Source organism: Ptychodera flava, chromosome 17 (genome assembly GCF_041260155.1).
Source record: "Ptychodera flava strain L36383 chromosome 17, AS_Pfla_20210202, whole genome shotgun sequence".
In the NCBI taxonomy this organism is placed as follows: domain Eukaryota; kingdom Metazoa; phylum Hemichordata; class Enteropneusta; family Ptychoderidae; genus Ptychodera; species Ptychodera flava.
In genome coordinates this window covers 20421629-20444633 of record NC_091944.1, presented here as the reverse complement: position 1 = coordinate 20444633, position 23005 = coordinate 20421629, and the positions used below count along the sequence as shown (strand labels likewise).

General features: G+C 37.3%; 2 protein-coding genes and 1 long non-coding RNA gene across 4 annotated transcripts; 1 reads left to right on the top strand and 2 right to left on the bottom strand.

Moving 5' to 3' along the window:
• Positions 1-470: 470 nt before the first annotated feature.
• On the bottom strand, positions 471-3793 carry LOC139115743 (uncharacterized). The gene is made up of 3 exons (XR_011548177.1): positions 3353-3793; positions 1376-1527; positions 471-636 (listed from the first exon to the last, which is right to left on the bottom strand). It is a non-coding gene; the product is annotated as an uncharacterized lncRNA (long non-coding RNA).
• A 618-nt stretch (positions 3794-4411) lies between these two features.
• Positions 4412-8674, bottom strand: LOC139115742 (uncharacterized). The gene is made up of 4 exons (XM_070678067.1): positions 8508-8674; positions 7769-7938; positions 7067-7166; positions 4412-6688 (listed from the first exon to the last, which is right to left on the bottom strand). The coding sequence occupies exons 1-4, from the start codon at positions 8622-8624 to the stop codon at positions 5981-5983; spliced, it is 1095 nt and encodes a 364-aa protein (XP_070534168.1). The 5' UTR covers positions 8625-8674; the 3' UTR covers positions 4412-5980.
• A 2696-nt stretch (positions 8675-11370) lies between these two features.
• LOC139115740 (uncharacterized) lies at positions 11371-22771 on the top strand. Of its 2 annotated transcripts, XM_070678065.1 has the most exons (13): positions 11371-11459; positions 14201-14363; positions 15081-15316; positions 16111-16171; positions 16741-16818; positions 17235-17383; positions 17659-18372; positions 18976-19022; positions 19721-19780; positions 20836-20889; positions 21062-21114; positions 21382-21466; positions 22681-22771. In XM_070678065.1, exons 5-12 carry the CDS (start codon positions 16748-16750, stop codon positions 21437-21439), a joined length of 1206 nt encoding a protein of 401 aa, XP_070534166.1. In that variant the 5' UTR covers positions 11371-11459; positions 14201-14363; positions 15081-15316; positions 16111-16171; positions 16741-16747; the 3' UTR covers positions 21440-21466; positions 22681-22771. The 2 variants fall into 2 exon arrangements, with proteins under 2 accessions (XP_070534166.1, XP_070534167.1); XM_070678066.1 differs by lacking the exon at positions 21382-21466 and having other exon boundaries at positions 11372-11459.
• The last annotated feature ends 234 nt before the right edge of the window (positions 22772-23005 follow it).

Sequence of the window (23005 nt, the reverse complement as noted above, 5' to 3'; positions counted from 1 at the left end):
TTTGACAATTCTTTTCTGATCTACCTCTAGTGGGGGTTCATTTTAAAGCTCTTGGTGTAAGAAAACTTTTCATCACCTTAGTTTTTCAAAAATTGAAATATTTCTTCCCTCAATATATTTAATATAGGGATGGCAGTCATTTTGAATTTCAAATATCAGTAAATCTTTGGTAATTTGTTTCTCTAGTTCCAAAATTTGCGCAGTGAACCCCGATTTTTCATTCTTAATTTTGAAAGAGAGTGGTTGAAATACTCTTTGAGGACAGCTTGAGCAACAGTTTAGGGCTTTCACTGTTGAGGCGCATACTACCTTAACAGGTCCACCCTGCCCATTGATAATATGGATTTGGACTGTACCATGATGGTGAAAAGATTAAAGAATATATCACATAGACTTCTAACCATTTAGTTTTTTTGTTTATCAAATGTTTGGCATAATTACAGGATCACTTGCAGTTTATAAATTGAATACTTACAGCTATGGTGTGTGGTTGGTGATCAGCTATGTAAAACTTCACCTTCAACCATCTTCCACAACTGTGACAACCATGTTGCTTTCCTATACTCTGTATTTTCTTCCTTTGAGAACTATTTGCATACTTCACGGTAGCACGGACACTCTCTCTGGCAAAAGCACCTGACAGACACAATATGCAGAAGTTGAAATTCAGCCTGGATGTATTAAAGACTTATCTATTTTTCTTCTCTTTTACACAAGAATATCTAGATTAAATGTGACGAAATAAACTGTGCAATACATATGATTTTACAAGATAAATATTATTGCCTTCAATGAATGTGTATAGAAGGGAGAACTGGTTAACTTTTTCACAACTGTGATTTGAATCAATCCAATTGCATTAGTTTGTCTATTTTCTGCTGCGTTATCTCTTGTCAGCATATGAATGTTTTTGAAAGGATTGGGAACTTTAGCAGAGTTGATGGAGTCACCATGGCATGCTCAGTTCAAAGCAAATTCGTTGAATTCATTTTTGTTCATATTAGCAAATAAACCATCACGTAAACTGTTGATGGATAGAAAAATTCACCCAAAACTAGGTTAATGACCAAAAACTAGGTGATGGGTTGACAACTTGTAGCAACTTCCTTTTTTGGTTGTGTCACAGGCAGTGGATCGGGAGATCTTGGACTCTACTGTCTATGGTTTTGTGTGTGCATCATCACAACACACCAACAAAGTGATAGATTAATGGATGATAGCAAGATCACATCACACTACCGATGTCACAGTATGTACGGTACTTGTCTGAGTATAAGCCCCTAGTTTGGCAACACGATATGCAGTTATACTAGGAGCAGGGCTTATACTCAGGCAAGTGTGCCGCGGTAAAAATAAACCAACCATGTCTCCTTACCTGGTTTGACCAAATCACTTGGAAGTACAGATTTAAACTGTCCATTGAAAAGTTTAAGACAGCAACACTGACAACACCATAGACAGGAAGGCATTGCATGAATTCAGGTGTAGCTGTTTTATCAGTGTTGTCATCATCATGTGTATTGGAATCTACGAGCACAAGAAAGTGAGACCAAATATGAACTTCAAAAATATATCACAGTATATATTTATCTGGACTGAACAGTACCAACTGCATCAGATTCCTCTTCTTTAAATTGTAAATAACTGTGCAACGATTAAAAAACCTGATGTTTGAATCATCTTCACGTTGTCTTTGTCCTGTATTGAGAAAAAATAATCTATCACTTTTCTCTTGTACAATATCACTTTCAAGTTTATGTCCAATTATATTATAAAGTGCTGTTTAAGGTCAAATTTCCTATGATCCTTAGTCATACCACTCCCTCGATTGTGTGTTGTGCCCCATTCCCCGATACAACCCAACCAAGCTGTAGAGAGGTGCTACTCTACGGATTGCAGTAAGGTTTAATATTACAGCTCCCCGAGATTTATGTCATGGGTGTAACTGTAAGGTACTTTTTTGCATATCACAACTTCAGCGTTTTCGTGTATCTATATCTACCTGGCCAAAAAGACACAAAAGCCATGCGTCTTTTTAATCTATTAACATAAAGAAAACGAAAGTTATTGTGTTAAACAAAAGTAGTCATCTTGTAAAAGGAGTTACACTCACTTACAATGGAGTGACTCTTGACTTAGTGAAAGAGTACTGTTACCTTGGTTTTGTCATTACCCCAAATGGTAAATTCAAAGGTAATTTTCACAATCTTAAATTGAAGGCAATGAAAGCTCTTTTCAGCCTTCGTAAGGGCCTTCAAAATGGTTCACCTTCTGTAAAAGTTGCATTATCACTCTTTGATAGTTTAATTGTTCCTATTATGACATATGGCTGTGAAATATGGGGACATGAAATTAATGACAAATGTAACTTTCTCAATGATGTTAGTATATCTTATTATAGATTTATCCGAGGAGTCTCTAAACATGCACCGTCTGATGGTGTTGTTGGAGAGCTGGGTAGATATCCAATTCACTTTATGGTGATAAAGCACATGCTCAAATACTGGCATAGATTGGTTTTATCAGATGACATCTTACTGAGATCTGCTTATACATCCAGGTTGAATTCAGATTGGTCTAATTATATACAAAGCATATTGAGCTCTTACAGTGGGAGTGATATATGGTCTAGTGTTTGCAATATCAATTCCACAGTTAATAATGTATATGATAGTTTATGTGAAATTTATGAACAAACATGGCTGAGAAACATTCATAATGATACAAGGAAGTGTGAAATGCAGAGGAATAAGCTCCGAACTTACAGACTATTTAAGACAAAATTTTAATTTGAAAGTTACTTGCTAGATATAAGATCTTTTACCTATAGGAGGTGGCTGAAAAACTAAGAATAACAGAACTGGGTAGAAGGTCAATACCAAAAGTTCCTGCAAATGAAAGATACTGCCAAGTATTGTAAGTCTTTAGTTGAGGATGAATTTCACTTAAGTAGAATGTCCAAAATACAGAGCTTATCGAGATAGTCTATTTTCATCCACAAGTTTGTATAATCCTGGCTTTCTTGATTTGAGTGACAGAGAAAAGTTCATGTATATCTTTACTCACAAAGATAAACTACCTCTTGCCAAATTTATTTCTGTGTACTTCAGTTCCTCCCCCAGCAGCAGCTTCATCCAGTGTTTGACGAGTTTTGTAATTTTTGCCTTACCACACTCCTTGAGTGTGTTGTTGAGCAATAAAGTAAAGTAAAGTAAAGTAAAGTTTAATGCATTTATGATATATATTTTATCATATGCTTTGATGAATCAACGAACATGTCGATCAATGACGAATAACCAACTTATAGCATCTGGCGAACTGCCACATTTGCCAATGAATGACCACACTGTACCTGTATTGATTGATGTGCCATGATCGTGCAAGAATCGTTTCAATACAGGTGATACCACACATATGCTAATAGACGATATAATCCCTGAGGTAGCAACTGATACGAATCCTAGGAGAGGTGACAACGTCATAGACGCGCTCAGATGAAGTTGTTTGAATACAAGATGCTGTAACAACCCCAAGCAACTTGGGAAAGTCACCACCCCTGTACCGACGATGCCGATGTAGTACAACCAGCTCCGCTCGCGGCGGTCGCTATCTGATGTCATTCTGAGTGTGGCGGTTACATCGTTTGCCAGTCAAAATTCGGTGAGCAAGGTCGACGGATGGCATTATAACGAGTTCATCGAAGAATCGAACGCCTAACGTACCGGTGCACTAAGTTTTGTGTGACATGTGTACAACAGCGGTTTGTGGGATTCCCTAACTCGGACTACCTAAGCTACTGGCGGTTTTCAACAAAGCATTAATCGCGCATTCGTAAAAATTATTGCACATATAAGGCCGCACGAGACTTTCTCACACGGAGGATATATTTTTTACTAATCTTTTGATTAAAGGTTTGCATAATTTTGTTTATCATTTTTTTTTATCTTTCAATCGTGCCAGCCAACCAAAAAATATATGACGAGTTAGAGGGTTTTGGAAAACCTGCCGCATCCCTTGTTCTTTTCCGTTGTTTTTCACCTGTGCACAGAGGAACAGTTGATTGTCTTTTGATACCGCCAGAGTAGAGACATAGAATTCGTTGAAACAACACGAATGTCAGCCTGACCATCAGAGTATATGGTCAGGAAATTGACGTGATTGCACGCATACAAAGAACTTTGGAACTGTCGTTGAGGGCGCACCACAGGAGACTGCAAAGTTTTGATAATGGAGGAATATTCTCAAACTGTTTATGGATGTACCACTTGCTATTTGGGGAGGAGCTTAAATATAGGGGCCCTATGCAATGTTTGTCAAGTAGAGTCATGTTTTTGTATTAGTAAACACAGCTCACTCGAAAAATAACACACTTTGAACTTTTTAATGTTTTAGTACCAAAGCATCTAATACTAAATCTGATGTGATTGCCACTATAGACAGTTGCCTATGTAGTTTGAATACTATATTATGGAGTACTTGCACTTTTGACAAGTCACAATTAAATATCTTAGAATTCTTGAATTCTTTTGCCAAGAGCACAGTGCTTCACAAAACCATTCCTGACATAACAACCACTAAGCCAAACTAATTCGGGCTAATGTGCAGAATCTCAGATTCTAAAGCGGTTATATAATGATTGGCTGTATCTTACCCTTATAATCGAATTATACACAATAGACTCCCTAACTTGCTATAAATAGTGACAATCAACCAATCAGATGTAACTTTCTGAGCCAGTGCACATGAGCAGACTAATTCTGCAGTATGCTGTAGTTACAAAGCAATCTTCACAACAAAAATCTAAAGGTTGGTGACTTTTCAGTAAAACTATGGTAAATATTTGTTTCACATTCACTCAAAATTTCGAAAGATAGGCGGGTAAGCTGTTCAAACTCACAAAAAATATAACCCAAAATATTAAAATGTGGTTTTATTGGACAGTTTTCTCATAGGATATATACACATGCCTGTAGCTATATGACAGGACACTGTTTTCAGCACCACATGATTCAATGGTTGTACAAATGATTCTACAAAAGAGTATTTTGTCACAATGTAACAATCATGGCTTGGTTTTGAGACAGAATATTGCCAACGATCAAGAATTCCACAAGATAAGTTTGAACTCTTCCCCTGGATAACCTAAAAACCTATTTACATACAAGAGCTGATGACTTCAGCTATACATATATACAACTATACATATCAGGTTGGACTTTTATTGGCATCACTGCCTGGCATCATTTCTAGCCAAGCACTGACATGGAATTCAATGGGGTCACTCAGCGACTCAACCTTTCAACAGTGTCTCAGTTTATATGAATATCCATGAGTACATTGCACACAGTTGAAAAAATCTAAAAGTAGTTGACTTACAATACAAATTAAGCTTTGCCTATGGTCATGTACAGAAAAGAGGAGAATCTGTAACTTATGTCTTGTCTACAATTATTTCCATGAGCATGGTCAAAGCCAGCATGTTTACTTCATTGAGTTTTAGGGCACTTGAGTATATGTGATACATGGTCTGTTATTGGTTGTATGATTACTGAACAAAGGGACATAGTAAGTTACTTTTGATGAAGTTGGTTTTGCTTCATGTGAGAAATTTGAGAGGACTGTCATATTTTATGGGACAAAATAAGAAGAAAACACAAAACTGATGACATCAACAGAACAAAATATGCACTTTCATGAGAAAAAAATGAATAAGCTCCATATTTTTTAAAAGTTGCCATGTTGCCTCTTGGAACACAAAATAAGATGCTGAACCGATATCATGGAAATAGCACAAAATAAGATGAAACCCAACAGAATTTTTGAGAAGCATCCAGAGGTTTTGATTTACCAGAGTGACATTTTTACTTTAAATTTTGTTTGGCAGTACCTGCTTCATATTACCGGAAGTTCTGACCATGAACATTCGTGAACTTTCAGGCTTAGAGACACATATATCCCTGCAATCCATTTTATGACCACATCACTCAAGGTCATTCAAAATACTGTCAAGTTCGTCATCAACTTCAAATGTGCTTTTCAAATTAGTAGATGATACAGTTAGATTTGTTTTATTGACCTTGTCTTTTCCAATAAATTTCCCTATACGGCTGATGTCACGTACTGCGGGAGTAATGTTGCATGTGGGAAATGAAGAAGAAACTTCAAAATCCCTGTTTCGGTGTCCTTTGGTGCAGTCATCCAATGTTTGGCTGTGAGTGGCCATTGAATGAGACAGGTCTTTCCTGACAAACATGTCCCACTTTGAGATGTTTGATTCAATAACACCCTGCTTGGAACAGAACTGATTTTGGCCACTATTTCTTACATTAATACTGCCAGCATTTGATGCGTATTGGGAGCTTTCACTGTCTGAATCAAGACCAGAATGCTGTGCTTCTTGCTGAGAATCCCCATCTTCACAAACTGACAGAAATGCACTCCACTTTGAATTTGCAGTAGCAGGGGTTTCAGGCTTTTGGTTTAAAGGAGACTTGGGTTTTTCCATGGCCATGAAGGTTGGTCTATGGTCACTCTTCCTGGATTTTCCATCACTGCTCACACACCTCACAGATACATCATCATCTGATGTGTTTTTAATCCCCTGAAGATATGAATGGTCACTGACGGTTGTGTTTCTCTGAAGAAAGGCTTGCTTAGATTTTGTCTGGTAAACTGTTCTTTCTGAATCCTGAGAACATATCAAATAAATACAGAGACAATGAAAACATATTGGTAAAGAGTAATCATCAGGGCGATCAATGTTCGTGTCCTGATAACATGCTGACTATTAAAAATTCAAAGCACTAAACCAATGAAAATCGCACTTTCACCAGAAATGGATTTGCCGTATCTCATTGTTTTCTATGCTTAAGTTGAACTTCTACCAAAGAAAATGAAGGTGAAAAGATAATTCTATTTTTTATTAAAATAATGCTGGGTCAAGGTTTTTAAGGGCATCTGACAAGTTTTGATAATGGTAAATCTTACAGAACACTATTAAACAATTGGCAACTTTTATTGATTGATAATAGCAGTGTACTGCATTACAGTAATAAATATGATGTACCTGATAGCAACTATCAGTAGTGTCTTCTCCTCTTGACCGTTTTCTTCCATACTTCCAATTTCCTTTGGATTCTGATGCTGACCAGGATCTCTCCCATTTCCTGCCATGAATTATGGATTACGCGATACGGTTTCAAAATATAAGGTTATCCAAATTCATTGAAATACAATCAAAAGTACCACTTCCTTGAGAACTTTCAACGATGACAGAATCAGAATCAGCTATGTCTCCTAGGTGATTTTATTTACTTCACCTTCTTCAAGGGTCAACGCAATGTAGTGATTTTCAAAAATAAGAGCTATAAGATATTGCCCTGATAGAGTGCAACCTGTCTTTATGGACAATTCCCAGGTGTGCTGTCAGAGTGAATTTCATTGCCGTTCTAAAGAGTAATCCATTCACTGAAATACGTGTGTTTTCACTTATGCACACATTACATACATGTATGTTGCTATAGGTGTGTGTGGAGGAAGTTTCAAGAAATTACAGAATAAACTAAAAATAGTTCAGAAATCTTTTAAATTTTTGCGTAAAGTCAAACTGTACCTCCCTAATCATTATACCTCTCTTTTCCAATGGGCAAAAGTTAAAGTTCTATATTATTTTACCTGTCTGTAAAGCACACAGCCATACCTCTGCATTACAACGACACATTTGACATTTCAAAAGGTCTCCTTATTGTTAAATACAGATTTCACTGACCTCTTTCTCCATTCTCTGCGGTTTGCTTTACGAGTATTATCAAAGTCTTTTCTATTGGTAGTGTACGAGATTCCATCTTCTTCATTGTAATCATGACAAGCACCTTCATCTTGATCAGCATCAAGAAACTGTGTCCATTTGGTTTCAGAACTCATTGGTTCAGAAGAATTCTGAAAACAATGAATGGGATTTTTTAGTCATCTAAAAACATGCGGGCCTTATCAAATCTTTGCAATTTGTAATTTTCTCAATTTATTTTTTTTTAAGATGAATAAAACAAATGTAGAAACATTAAAATACCTAAAAAGCCAGGTACTTCATTGTAAATTTGTTTCTCTTTAATTGTACCAATTAAAACTAATTTTGTCTTTGAAGTGTTTGTAAAAAGATATTTGCAAACTTGAATTCAAAATTTCTCCGGTATTGGCTATGCTGTAGAATAGCAAGGTCCATTCATCATGATTACTCTAGCGTAACCACAGTCCAGCCTAATAGGCTGGTACAGCATATCTAAAGCATGAATTTTGACAGTGAAACTTTTATCAATTCACATAACAACGGGCACTATGAATATAGTACAACGTTAAGAAATGCTCTTTAAAAAGTAATTTTTCAAGTACAAATACAAGGTTTGCAAAGGCTCTGTCTTACATGTAAACATGTTTGACTGAAAAAAGCCTTTCTCACATCAAAATTGTTTATGTATAAGACCAGGGTATTTTTTTCAAGATTTCCTTACCTGAGAATAGTCATTGTTACTGTCATCATTTTCAGAATTTTCCCAAATTTCCCCATGATCACCTTGATCTTCATCTCTCATGGTGCTTTCTTCTTCTTTCATGTCGCCTCTCATCATGTTTAACTTCTGAACGTGTCTTCTGCAGTCTGCCCCTGTTCCTTGGCCATAAATCTGTACACAGTAAGAAATACGGTATGTAAAGCTTACTCCTGGATGATCCTGTACAGTGGTTCACCGAAAAGTACCTGCTCATTTTGATCCACTGCATTAGTGGAATATCAGGAGCTGACACTGTGTAGTAAAAAGATATTACGTGTGCACACAGTCCACCACACACACTCATAATTACACCATCTCCCTTTAAGCTATCACGTTACATTACTTCTTTCAATGAAATTTGTTTGAAATGTGACTTTCATTAAAAATGTGTGATTGTCATTGACAGCCATTAGCCGATCACAGACCCTTTAAGAATCTTAATTCTTGAATAAAATCTGTTTACAAGTATCTTCAAGAGTTAGCATTTAGTAATCTTCCTCGTAGCCAGAGATAAAAAATTTCCTTCGATTTCTTTGGTAAAGTACAAAGGTTGTGAGAGAAATCTTTTTAAAATATTGTTTAAAAACCAGCAAAATCTCCCACTAGTTACATCGTTACTGATGACGTGAGAGTTGATATTTTACAAAGTGTCCACAATAAGAGGCATTTCATATTCAGGCAGTCTCTTACAGAACAAATTCTGAGGATTTCCATATGATCTTAGAAAAAATGTAAAAATATCGCCCTAAGAGCAAAACAAAATTAAAATGAATGCAGTGCATAATCTTTCTTTCTACCTCCACGATATTATCATGAAGTGAGCACGGCTGGAAAGAATACCTTTTCAAGGATTGTTTTGCTCCACACATTTTACATGCCCACTTCTTGCTCTTCTTTACTGGATGTACTTGAAAGACATTACATTGGTAACATCTCAGGACATTGAACTCTTGACCCATGATTAGTTGTTTACTAAGCTGCAGAGATAAGTAAGCATGACACATGGTCAATTGTCTCAAATGATAAATTAGTTTTCCTGATGTACTTGTTTGAAGCACAGGCACTACACACGTCGCTTTGCGATTGGTACTAATTCTCTCTCTGTTCACTGTGAATCAGTACCGATCACGAAGCGACGTGTTTCGTGCCTGTGCGCAAAACAGTTGGTTTTGCCGTCCGACCCACACACCCTAGGCACAGTCCAAACGTCGAGCTACTGTACTGCAGCTTCAGCCACTGGTGTACTTCCCAACACAGTCGCTAGTGGTTCGATATGCCGCGCCTTGTATCGAACCACAAGCGACTGTCCTTTCCAACACAGAAGTGTCACTGTCGACGACAGTGATGCTGACCCCAGAACAACAAGGAACACCGAGCAGAAGTTGACCACCGAGGCACGTTGGGTCAGATGCGGAGGGAGCTGAAAATGGCTGTGAATCGCATCAAAGGGAAAGACAAGGTGAAGACAGAACAGGTGGCGATGAAATAAGCAAATCAGTAGTAAATGGCATTATTTCACCACACAGTTACCATGGATGTACAAACATAGATCTTTGTACATCCATCCGTGTCTAGCTCCATGTAGTTACCTACTAGTTCTTCCAGTACAGTAGTGCACTTGTTTACATTCCTGTCGGGAGTGGGATGTGGTACATGAAGTTGCCCGCGAACGTGAGGACAGCCAATCAAACGAGATCTAACGCCCTGACGTCACAAAAATTTCCGGCTCAGCCCGGGCCATCTACAGATCTATCTCTGATTATGCATTTAAATACTATGGCGCAACCATTTCTGACATGGGTGAGTGCTGAGTGAACACTACTGATTGAAAGTATGAAAAGTTTTGTGAACGCAATGACAATGACGAACTTTATTTCCAAAAATCGCTAAATTATTTTCAAAAATATTGATAATCACTTTAAGGATGCCCAGAAGGAATTCTATCGAATTAATACATGCGCTACAGCCGTCAAATATCTCCCTGTTATAGAACATTCGTTCTTCCAAAGTTTATGCGCAAAGACAATGCGCCACAATCGGACAGTTGGAGCGTCATTGTCGTCCTGTGAAATACTTCTCCAAGCGAGCCTATAGTACCTTGGTGATGTTGCGAGGTTCTTCCTACTGTTTACTAGTTTTCTAAGACGCAAGTTTTGACCGGGACATATAAATTGCTCTGTAAGTAGATTTCTGCCATATATGTAGATTTTGTTGGATGAAAGGGTACTTTTCTTGTGAAACCATGCCATGATGTGTGTGAGAAAGTCGAAGCACATGATGTGGGTGGATGGACGTTTGTGATGTTGATCCTCGATCGAAGAAAGGTCGCTTTTCTCCCGTAAAAATCAAACTTATCGTCCATGGCTGTCAAATTTTGAGTATCGGGAGCAGAATTTGTGTTTTCTAAGAACTTATTGTGCGGGACGTTCAGACTTTTCGCGATAAGTTGGTCGATATCCCATCCTTACATTGTATTGTAACACTCAAGTTTGAGGTAGAACCCCACCGCTGACGTAACCACGAATGAGGTAACATTTGCAGGGTACCCTGTTACAGCGTGATGGTTAGTGTAAATATTTTGAATTGCAAATTTCGAAATTTGACCGCAGCTCTCGCTTTGTGCATCCATACAGGTTCAATTCGTTGTTTGTCTTGGGTATCAAGTAGTTCCAATTTCTCGTGTTTGACCATGATTGGCCCTTCTTCTGAAGAGTCTCTCAGATTCGTCTCGTTTATTCCTGGCCTCTGCTGAATAAACTTCTACCCGATTTTGTGCGATTCGCTTGTCAGCCAATAGATATCCACCTCAAGTTAATTTTTAATTCACAATCAAATACGTTTACTATACCCCGACAAGAATAATGGACGAAAGGAAACTTTGCACGGCACATGGAGCTAGAGCATGGAACCATGGTAGAGTACATAATGGAGTGCAAAGTTTGCTTTATGTCATTGTGAGCCTGGAAGGAGTACATTCCAAAAATTCACTGGCAGTGGTATTCACAAAGCTGTAATAATACTAGTAATACATGTATTTAGTGTATAACTTACGATGCCAGAACTCGTACTGCACTGTTCAATGACACCTTGTGTGCAGTCAATTTAAATTGGCATGGATTTGTCTCCTCTGCACCTGTAAGTGACTGTAGAGCTTACTTGTAGCCCGTGCACAGAGGTTACCACCATGGTCTGTGATACAACATAACTTAAAACTTTCAACATTTCTGAACCCTGTGAGTAAATTTAAGTATTTCAGTCAGCTGCAAACCAATACATGTACTATGCAAACAAATTTTGCGCCAGAAACTTTCTAAAAAGCACTAGTAGTGCATCAAGCTGGCTGTACAGCTGTAGAGGAGACACACTTCACTAGCATTTGACACAGCTTCTCTTTCAACAGACAGACTGAAATCAGTTGCATGTAATATATCGTGAGTGATTATCGCTATATTTTACCTCCAGGTCAAGCTGGTTATAAATAGTGTAGCACAACATGCCCCATATGGTGCATTTTAACAAAAACTTGAACATTTGGAAGGTCCCTGAAAACAGATGCATGTATTGTCTGCTATCACAGACCAAGCCATGTGGGTGAAAATATGTAAGGTTTTGGCTCCAAACCGCTTTTTTCTGACTTGGCAGATGGGAGAGTGATACTGTTTGGCAGGAAAAGGGTCTTCTGTTTACAAACAATTTTTTCATCCACGTGACATCAGTGGCTGCTCTTCAGAGTCTCTAAGCCAGCAAACACAAATTTGCAATGCTTGCAGTTGGTAGAAAAGTGCTGGACCACTAAGCTCTTGCAACTGTTAGAGAGTTCAGTGTCGAAAATAATGAAGATGTGCATGCATATGCTGTATTTATACTGGTCTTTTAGTTTTTCCAAGGTCAGGATTTATAAACGGGGCGCAAAAGACTGGCAGGGAGATGTAAAGAGCCTTCACCATCAAATGATTGAATTCACATATATCAATAGCAAAGTGCCAAGCACTAACTAAATTTGTCCAGAGCATAAATTCATGTTTACAGCTTTATTTGGAAGTTAATCACAACAGTGATTAATTTATATAAGGCACCAGCTTCTGTATCTTGACTTTTTACCTTCATGAACCTTTGAAAATGTAATGTTATTGTCACCCAAATTATACAAGTTATTGCTGAGGACTTAAATGTTACTAAAAATTCTCCCTGATGCCTACACTTTTGAAAGTAAGTCTCAAATGTTGGTTGCTTACAACTGTACACTGTAGCCAGTTGACACGTGAGTGAAAGTTTACAGAACAAAAATTGTCTCAGTGTAGTAAAATGACCTCCTTTAGTACAAAGTAGTTTGAAAGTTTTGGCAGACATGCATGACAACCATATGGTATATGATAAATCATTGAATGAGTATCAGGTTCCTGTCAAAAATGTGCGCTGCACTGTTTCTGTAAATTTGTTGGTTAATGGTATACTGTCACCTATTCCAATTTTGCCACAGTTACCATGGAAAAAAAATCTAACCAATCACAAATTTTAAGCGAGTGGCCACTTTTTAAAAACAGCGCCCTCACATGGGCATTTAGAATACCAAGGAATGCCCCTTTGGCTATATATGGGCATATTTAGATTACAGGTGACTGTATACCTTTAAGGCTAACATGGCTGGCTTTCTTTCAAACCTTGTCTCAGGAAGTGAAGGACTGCACTGTAACCACACACTACCAAAAGTCATCCTGTTTGTTTTGTACAGATGGGTTTCTTGGCAAAAAAATTGTCCTCAAAAATGTTGAGTGGATAATTTAATGTGGTTGTTGTTGACAAATAATATAATTAATATAGTATCGTAAACATTGGTCTGATACTAAACACTTGGTATAACTCTGATTCAAGCATAATCTTGTAAGATCTGTTCTTCAACTAACACTGCATTGCGATTTTCTTGTTTGCTGTGTAATCAATGTACAAACTAAAATCTGCTAGTATTATCTACATGGCTTGTCTCTATCAGACCACCTCTGTCAGAGGTGGCGTTCACATCAGATGTTTTGGTTTCAAGTTGCTTAGCTCACTGTGACCTAATCAACAGCTCTCGCCACCTTTTGACATTGATGGATCAAAACACTGACAGTGCTGTTCGTTCATTATGTGGGGCGCCCTCAACTTCCAATCCAGCAAATAAATGTCTCTACCCCGAAATCATGGTTGTCTTCCAGGAACTCTTTATGTATATGTATCATCATATTGTCTCAGAGAAAATTGCACTAACAAAAATCAAATTGACCTTTCTAGTTTCTATTGATGAACAGTTTTCTATCAAAATCTCTTTTGCCACTTGTATGTGCAAGATCTCATTTGAAATTTTCTGTACCCCTAGACAAAATATGGTAAGCTCGTCAAACAACTAGTGCCCAAGCTAGTGAGTGAGAATTTAGACCATAATCACGCTAATGACATAATTGTATTTGATTCAAACCTCATGGCAAACTATAGCTGTGTATCTGGTTCTTTGTGGCATATTTATTTCATAACTTGAATCTTGCTTCGAAATTAGAACTGTTTTCTGACATGAGTATGGAGAACTGGGTATATCAGTAGCACCACACATCAGCCTAGATGATAGTATACACAGTTGTTCGTTGCACTCAAGATATGATTTGTCTTAACTATTGCAGGTATAGCTAATCAATAAGAAAAATGACCGCTGCCGTGACCAATTACCATAAAATTGCTACAATACAAGATGTGGATCCAGATGAGCTCCTCATGTGTCCATATGACCCAGTACACAGAGTTGCAGCAAAGAGATTTCCATATCACCTCATGAAGTGTAAGAAGGTAGGGAAAAGAGATTTAACCCTTTGCACCCTGACCCACCCCCTCCGGTGACCTATGATGTCATACAGACATTTCCCCCAAGGTCAAAGGGTTAAGTTTGCTTTCCAGTGTCACTGACATTCATTGTTTCAACCACTTTGCTGTAAGAAAACTAAAATGGGTTTGATCAACTGTTTACTATCTTTAGAGATGCACCAAGAAGCAAAATCGATGAACAATTATATAGCCATGTGAAAGTTTTTGTATTACACTCAATATCTTTGTCTTGGGCTGTCATTCTCTCAATGATACTAGAATTCCCCTCTCATTTTACAGGATTCTGCGGGCCATTACAATTACAATCAAGTGGTTGTGCACTGGAATTTTACTATTCCAGTCACTTACCTAGCTATCTTTCCAAAGCATTGCAAAACGACTTCAATATCAGTAATTCTCTTGATCTTTGTGTGTTTTTTTTTTGCAGTGGTTATATTTTAACAGATATATATGAGTTTGTTTTCAAACATGCTGAATTGTAAACTGTATGGAAACATGGGGCGCACATACATTTCATTTGATGGCCACTATATCCGCATCAACCTTATTTGGACAACCAGTTAATTCAGTTGGATGTTCAGTCACACCAATCCGTGTCTTCTTTGTTCTTTTGGCTTCGGCTATTTCTGCTTCTGAATATTACTGAGCTCAACCTTTAGTATCTTTCTCCTTTCCATCCAGAATTTCCCAACTGTGATCTTAGAGCCATGTCCATTCAACGCCCTCATCTGGTCAAAAAACATGAGTATCGCCATCACTTGTGTACCTGTCCAGATAAGGTGATGCTTGAACAAGATGTGTTGCATCATCAAGCAAGGAAACTGGAGACGAGGGCGCTTTCTTCAAAGGAACACCGACGTACCACCATATCAAACCCAGACTTTAAAATGCCATCACCAACTGAAACTGGGATATAGGTAAGGAGTTATCTATTTAAGTTTACTAAAGCTACTCTACCTATCATTTTTTGTTGATTAAAAGAAGTGGAAGTTAAGCAATTTACAATCGTTTACCTATTCACCTAAGATCAAATGCTAACACTTCACAGAAAATGTCCCTTAAACTCATCAATTTATATTAGTGTGTTTTCTCTGAAATAGTACATCTTGATAAGATCTTTCCAATAAAGTAACACCAAGGTTTTTGTATGATAAATTTAAAGCATGAAGATTCTCAAATTACCATTTATGATTCATTTTACCGGAAGTGAAGAGTAAAGTCTACCTCATTCATGTAACCTCTGTATCTGTGAAATGACTGTTGAGATGGTTAACCCATCCAGTTGAAAGATATTTTACAATTCTTTGTCATCGCAGTACAAACTTTGACCCTTGTACAGGGAATGTTGAGGTGACAGTCTAATTGCCCCCAAAGATTACATTTTGAAATTTGTATTGAACAATCCTGATGTATTTAATGTGAAGCTATACCTCCTGGTGAATTTGACATCTTGGGATAATTTCCCCAATAAGTTCAAAAGGTAAACCCTTTGCACTCTGCTGAGTTTGCCGTGGGGGGGGGGGGGGGGGGGGGGGGGGGGGAATGAGAGTTCAAAGGATGAAAACAACCTGGTCCACCATTCATGCCATAAATTCAGTGGTTCTAATTTCTAATCCTTCCTGTTAGTGAGCGAGTATTCAAAGGGAATGAAAACACAACCACAAGTATCAATATAGACTGAGATGTCTATTTCTCTTTTATCCCATAACAGATTCTGATGAGTCCTCACATGAACTTGAGAACAGACAGCCAAATTCTTGGAATGGGAGTGGGTAAGTGATTTTTATGTACAACATTTTTCAAGTAATCATATCCATATTGATAATCAAAGACTGGCAGAGAAAATGTCAGGCTTGAAACAAGGGAAGATAGAACATTGACAAACATGGATAACGTGGGTTATTTTATACTCTATACTTAATTACATACTTACTGAAACACCTCAAATGCTTGTCAGTAATATTGACCTGTCCAGCTAGTAGAAATGACATACAAAGGCTTCTGTGATATAACTTTCAGTATACACCAGGAATATGCCATTGACATGTTCTATATTGTGTGCATTTATGTTGGGCAAGAATATATCTCTGCTTACCAAGAATATATCATGTTTCAGTTTTTGGAGAAACTTGATTAACTTTTCAAAAGAATATTGCTCAAATAAAGTCAAACAATGATGACATTTGCCAGCCACCAATGCTAACACAAGTGGAGTACTTGTAAAATATCATAGCTGTATTGTATTGATACAAACTGCAGATGGCATATTTGGAAGATTAGCCTGGGGCAAACATGTATAAGTCTTCAAGTGAGTGCAACAATGTTGTTGTTCTGTTTTCAGTGACTTTATGACTCCAAGTGAAAGGAGAAAACATCATGAGAAACTGAAGAGAGAAGCCCTCAGACGAGCACGTGGCAAGTGAGTTTGTTTTACAGTACTTGCTCATGTCAAAACAATATATTGTTCCTTGTATGTGAAAGAAATTAAACAGTCGATACATTTTTGGATGAATATAATGCAAAAACAGGACTGATCAATAGAGAATAAACACTGGCTAACTGAACTGGAGAACACTGATATCTGTAGTCTGTCATTGAATAATTTGTTGATGGCAAAGTTATGGTTTATTATGACTTCGTTCATGTACATGAATCAACTTGCCAAAACACTGCACCCCTTGCAGACAGTGTGTGGTCATGTGCAGTACCAAGGGTACTGCTGATGTAAGATTCCTCAACTATGCTACACCATTGTAAATCGAACAAATTGTCAGGCCATAGGAGTACCGAGAAATTCTAATATCTTGTTTTTGCCCCCTGGCTAAACTCCTGCAGACCAGCTGTCCCAGAGGAAGGTGATCCAGACTATGAGGAGTACATGAGGTCAGAACGTCAGCGTCAGCGAGAAATTAATGAGAAGCCAGTGAGGAGACCGAGGAATCCCCCTGCAGTCTTGCAGCATAGCCTATCCCAACCTGACTATGGTAAGTGGGAGACTGTAGTAAAAGATAGGGCCAATGACGGCAGTGAAAGCTACCGGTATGTACAAAAGGTCAGCTAGTCGCGACTACTTCATAGGCCTATAATCATTTTGTTGATACAGAGAATTTACAAGCAAAAAATTCCAAATGGTACAATGTTGAAAATGCTTATAGCAAAAAAACAGTATTTTGTGTATATTATGTGATGTTACTGTTTACATATGAATGTAAATAAAAAGATTTATGCTCAGAACAGTTTGTGTCATCAACTTTCTCAGGTCCTCCAAGAATTGCAGCAAATATCTATGGAGCTGAGACAAATACACAGCCTTTGGCAGCCAGTTCAACTGCTTTGGTGCCCACAGACAGGATGTTCAAGCAAGCTGCTCTGAATATAGCCAGCTTCTATTCCCAAACTGGCGACTCTAACTCCAGCAGTGTGCTCGGCCATGTAGCCAAGGCAACGGCCACAAATGCCTACTTGGAGGAAATGGGAAAGAGATCAGCCGTACCTATCAGCGTTTCCGTTCCAACTGCCAGGCCAGCAAATGGATTGTTAGCCATAGCCCAGACATTGGATAGCCAGACTGATACATCTTCATGTGCTCCAACAATGAGAGGGGTGACCCCAAATTTTGTTCCAAGTGGAGGAAAGATGTCCAGCGGGGTGGTTGCAAATACCTCCAGCATCTCACCATTCCAGAAAGCACCAGCAGGACTGGGAAGGGGTCGTGGGAGAGGCATCATGGATCTTTTGACTCTCAAGAAATCCGGTGGCGGCATGAACGACAGCCAGGGTCCACAGCGCAAGAAAGCGGCCATGGATGGGAACGGTCATCCAGAATGGCCATCTCTTGCTGAAGCCATGAAAGAAAGTGCCTTACCCTCGGAGAATGGGGACAACTCTGTGTTGTTTTCCCAAGCAAGAAATGACAGTAAAACTCCCTCTGGAAATGCTGCATCCACGGAGAACAATCCTCCTCTTCCTCCAGGTTTGACAAATTGATATTCAGTGGGATAGCGAGTAGTGACAATGTGATTATATTGCCACTTAGTTGTGTAATAGCAATTGAATCATATTCACATATCTCTCCAGTCAAGGAAGCCTTCTCCGTTCTTGAAATATCATCAATGACATCAGTTTTCACTAGTAGTGCTAATAATTTGCCTAAATGGTTCAGCATTATCTTTAGATTTAGTAAATAGCTGAATAATAATAATAATGTATATGCCAGTAATAGCAGCACAAATTACAAAATGAGTTTCCAAAGAAAGGTTGCCATGCTGGTTTTACAAAACAAAGACATTACAGTCCACAATTTCAGTGTCCATGCACTTTGAATCCCAAGCATGCTTATATAGTAGGTGGCAGACACAGAATTGGCTCATTGTTCAATGACTTTGTCAACAATACTATATATTAGCCAGTGGCATCTGTCATAGTATTTCTTACTGTTATGAAAACAAACTGATTTGCCAATGGATATTTATGCTGTACATATCTTCATTTCATAAAAATTGGACACCCTTATAGGTCTTTTGAGAAGCAACTGTCCTCCCATTCGATCATTTCATCTAATCCATGTCTCTTACAGGTGTTGTATCAGATGCTAAGGCTTCCTCAGCTACCGACCAAACACAGGTATACTGATGTTTTAGATTAAGTCTATGTAAAAGTTTGTATGTATATACATGTATAAGGGAACATTTAGACAAAACACAAGTTCCACAGTTGCATTCTTTTGCAGTTCTCAAGCTACATGCAGGACTGTGATTAATATTCAAGGTCTCGTCAAATGTATCGCACCACCCATCCATTACTCCATGAATATTCATTATCAGCAAGGACTGAGTATAAAGGTTCTTTCAATTCAGCCAGGCACCATAGGTTCAACTGTCCCTCTGAGTAGTAATCTCCTTGAAGTGTATGCACAGGGCTGAAAAGCTAGTGTCATCTGTAAAGTTTGAAACCAAGTAAAAATTTGAATTGTTAGGCTGTAATTTGAATGTGGAAAATGTTGTTGTCAAGCAAATTATCATTAAAAAAACACACAAAATAGCAATCACATAAATTCTACCCTTGAACCAATTAAGCTATCTTCCACAAGATGCATACCGGTAGAAGGATGTTAGATTATTGTGCTTCCATTGTACTCGCTAAGGTTTCATCAGTCTACCAGGCATTTCTTGACAAATTCAATTTTCCGACTTGAGACAGTACATAATTTTTCTGGTTGTCCATTAAAATTTTAGCCAGTTGTTGCAAGTTTATTTTTTTTATTTTTTCATGCCAGAGGCAATGCTTAGTCTAAATTTTATGTGTATTTTATCATCTTATAGGAAACCATTGAAGCCAAGAAAAAGAAGAAAATCCGTAAGCTGAACAAGAAACTCAGAGAGGTGAGTGTTTCTTGTTTATTGTATGTATGCAAGTGACATGTGCCTTTGTTTGTTACCTTGACACCATTTACACAGTACTACGTCTTCAGCCAGTCTCAAGGAGCAACTGAGTTATCTCCAAGGGCTACTCAAGCTTCCTTACTCCTCTAACATCCTTTCAGTAATAAAAATATCAGTCGGTACTGTGAGACCCATGTTGAAATATTTCAAATGTATCTTTGCCATGTTGTATGCATGGTTGCACCTTTCTTAAGCAGTCTATGCATTTGTTTAATCTGTTCACCCCAATTCCCTGTAAACAGGTCCAAGATCACCATTGATAACAAGGGTTTGGGTAAAACCATGGTGGTGAAAGGGTTAAAAGTGCACATGCATGATGTTGAATTCAATTTTAGATTTTCACAAAGTAAGCCACTGAAAACTTTATTCACTCCATGAGCTTTGAAATGAGCCCCCACAAGTGATAGATCAAACATGTATTGTTAAAGTTTGAGAGTTGGAATATCTGTCCCCAAGGCAAATTCTACCTTAACTAAGAGAGTATACCTGTATGCCAATATTTCACATTCAGAGCATTTAATCTCTATCATACATTGTAAATGCTACCCTGAAGAAGGCTATGTAGCAACCAGCAGGATTTATGGTGTGAATAATATAGTGTAGCACTTGTCCTGAACTTCTGTGGCAAATGATACTCTACTCAAATTTTGTAACACTTTTCTTATGTAGCTTTGCCATGTTTGAAGTAAGGAAAATGATATACCTATGGATTTTTGTATGTCTACACAAGTAAAATAAAGATTAAAACTTTTTGGAAAGCTTTGACTTCACCATCCTCCTCACAGAATTGCTGTGTTTGTGAACAAATATTTTAAATTACAAGAATTCATCTGTAGAGCATTGCTATTCAAAAATGCACCAAGCTGTCACAGCCATATGAAAAATGAATATATTGATAGACTTTGCATCTTATATGTTTTGTTTAATGTGAATAGGTTGAAAATGTCATCTTCTTTCACTTAGAAACTAATGTTTTTTTTACATCTGGAAATTAGATTGTTATTTTACAAGAAAAACAGAAGAAGGGTGATACACTTAATGAAGAAGAGGTATGTAACAACTACACTCACTTTTTAATTTTATTCAAAGTTTTCGTGATTGAAACAATTGTCTGTGAGCACCTACCATTCATCAAATACTTATCAAAGTTCCAAAAGCGTGTGTTCAGAGTTGTGAGATGTTCTTTGCATTGTGAATACACGTCTGTTTAATCTTTCACAGATGAAGAAAGTCAACAAGAAAGATCATTTGGTGGAGAAGTTGGCAGCTGTGACGTAAGTGTAAAATCATTTATTCTGAAAAATAAAATCAAGAAATAACATAGCAGTGCAGAGAAGGTCTGTATACGCCGTTGCATCGTACATTCAGTAGCTATGTGAGACTTGTTTAGCAATCATAAGTATGTTTTTTATGTTTTTTCACTTTTCACCATAATTCTATGACACTGTCACCACAAGTTTGCTCATCGAGTCATTTCGCACAGTTTATATCAGTATTTTGAGCTGTTTAACCCACCATACTGAACGATGTGACTTCTGTAGGGGACTACAGCAGGAATGGTTCCTCTCACCACTCTATCTAGAACAGCTGTTGATGTAGGACTAGGTGTAGACCACATGAAACTGGGTAGGCATAGCAGTTCTGAACAACCAAATATAGGTCCAAACACAACATTTGAATTATTTAGCATACATACATATATATATATATTATATATATATATATATATATATATATATATATATATATATATATATATATATATATATATATATATATATCAGCATGCAGGTTAATCAACGTTTGTTCGAAAAGTATTTTGTTGTAAGCATTTTATTTTCATGGTGGTATTTTAGAAGTGTTAACTTTCAATGTGTGTTTTTTTCATTCTGTAGAAGCACATAGTGTTTAGTGTTATTGCACGATCTGTGTTCTGCACATGTTAAAAGGAGAGCCATATGTCATTTACAACAGTACAAATATCAATTTCAAAATAATGTTCAAATTTCGAGATAATTATCTCTCTTGCACAAGCAAAGCATTAGACTTGTGTACCTCAATCAGGTCACCTGTCCACTGTTCCCCATTAAATGTGGTATATCTGGAATAAAAAATTTTCAGTTTTTTCAAAAGTTAACTTCCCAATGGTGTGCTTATACTGTTTGAACAAAGAAGCCTATTAAACGCCTTACCAAGTAAAATAAAAAACTAAAGTGCAATGAAAAAAAACTTAACCTAAATAGTTTTGTTGTAAAGTGGTTTGTAACTAGCGTGGTGTATTTTCATATATAGATCCCAATGCAGTGCCTGAGGTGATATTTGCACTTCTGTACTCTTTTCGATAAGTTTCTTGTTTTGTTAATTTCTTGTATTTTAATAGTGCAAACTACAAATTGTCAAGTTAATATTTTGCTCACATTGTGGAAAATTTTTGTAGCAGCTCTAATTTTTGTTCATAATTTATTTAATATTGTTTCATTTTTTGTTACATATTACTAATATATAAATGGCATAGGTAAAAGCAGTTTCCCCAAACATCAGGAGAGAAATTGTATCTATATTGTTAAAATAGCTTGAAGGTATACTGTCACCTGTTCCAATTTTGCCACAGTTAACGTGGAAAGAGAAAATCTAATCAATCAGATTTTAAGTGGGTGGCCGCTTTTTAAGAACAGCGCCTCACATGGCATTTTTAATACCAAGGAATGCCCTTTTGACCATATATGGCCATATTTAGATTACAGGTGACTGTATACCTTAATATCATATCTTTTAAAAAACCTGTCACTGTACAAACACCTTAGAATCTTACAATGATTTCATTTTGTCTCTCAATACAGGCTGGAGTGAAAAGTACCTGCATTTGTTTTCGAGAAAAGAAGATCAAAAGTGCAACAAAAGTTTTAAAGTTGTTTTTAACTTGGTGCTAAGTATTTCATTTTTTTAATCGTTTGCTATTTGAAATAAATAACTTGTATCTTAATGAAAAGTGTAATTACTCTATCTGTAAGTTATTATAAATTGTAATATTTAGATAAAAAAAGAAAATTAAGACAAACTACAGTATTTTAAAGATGCTACAACCTTGTACTGATATTAAGCAACAAAATATGTTGTTGTTGGTGGGGGTGTTCTTTCGCAAGTAAATAGCTAACCCTTTCACCA

Bases quoted from the DNA above. Each gene is read 5' to 3' on its own strand.
- LOC139115742 (XM_070678067.1), bottom strand. From the start codon at position 8,624: ATGATGAGAGGCGACATGAAAGAAGAAGAAAGCACCATGAGAGATGAA. The intron at 7,167-7,768 runs GTCAGTGAAATC...AATTCATGGCAG, and splicing joins CGCAGAGAATGGAGAAAGAG to GAAATGGGAGAGATCCTGGT. The intron at 6,689-7,066 runs GTACATCATATT...ATATGTTCTCAG, and splicing joins CTACTGATAGTTGCTATCAG to GATTCAGAAAGAACAGTTTA.
- LOC139115740 (XM_070678065.1), top strand. From the start codon at position 16,748: ATGACTCCAAGTGAAAGGAGAAAACATCATGAGAAACTGAAGAGAGAA. The intron at 19,781-20,835 runs GTGAGTGTTTCT...TCTGGAAATTAG, and splicing joins TGAACAAGAAACTCAGAGAG to ATTGTTATTTTACAAGAAAA. The intron at 20,890-21,061 runs GTATGTAACAAC...AATCTTTCACAG, and splicing joins ATACACTTAATGAAGAAGAG to ATGAAGAAAGTCAACAAGAA.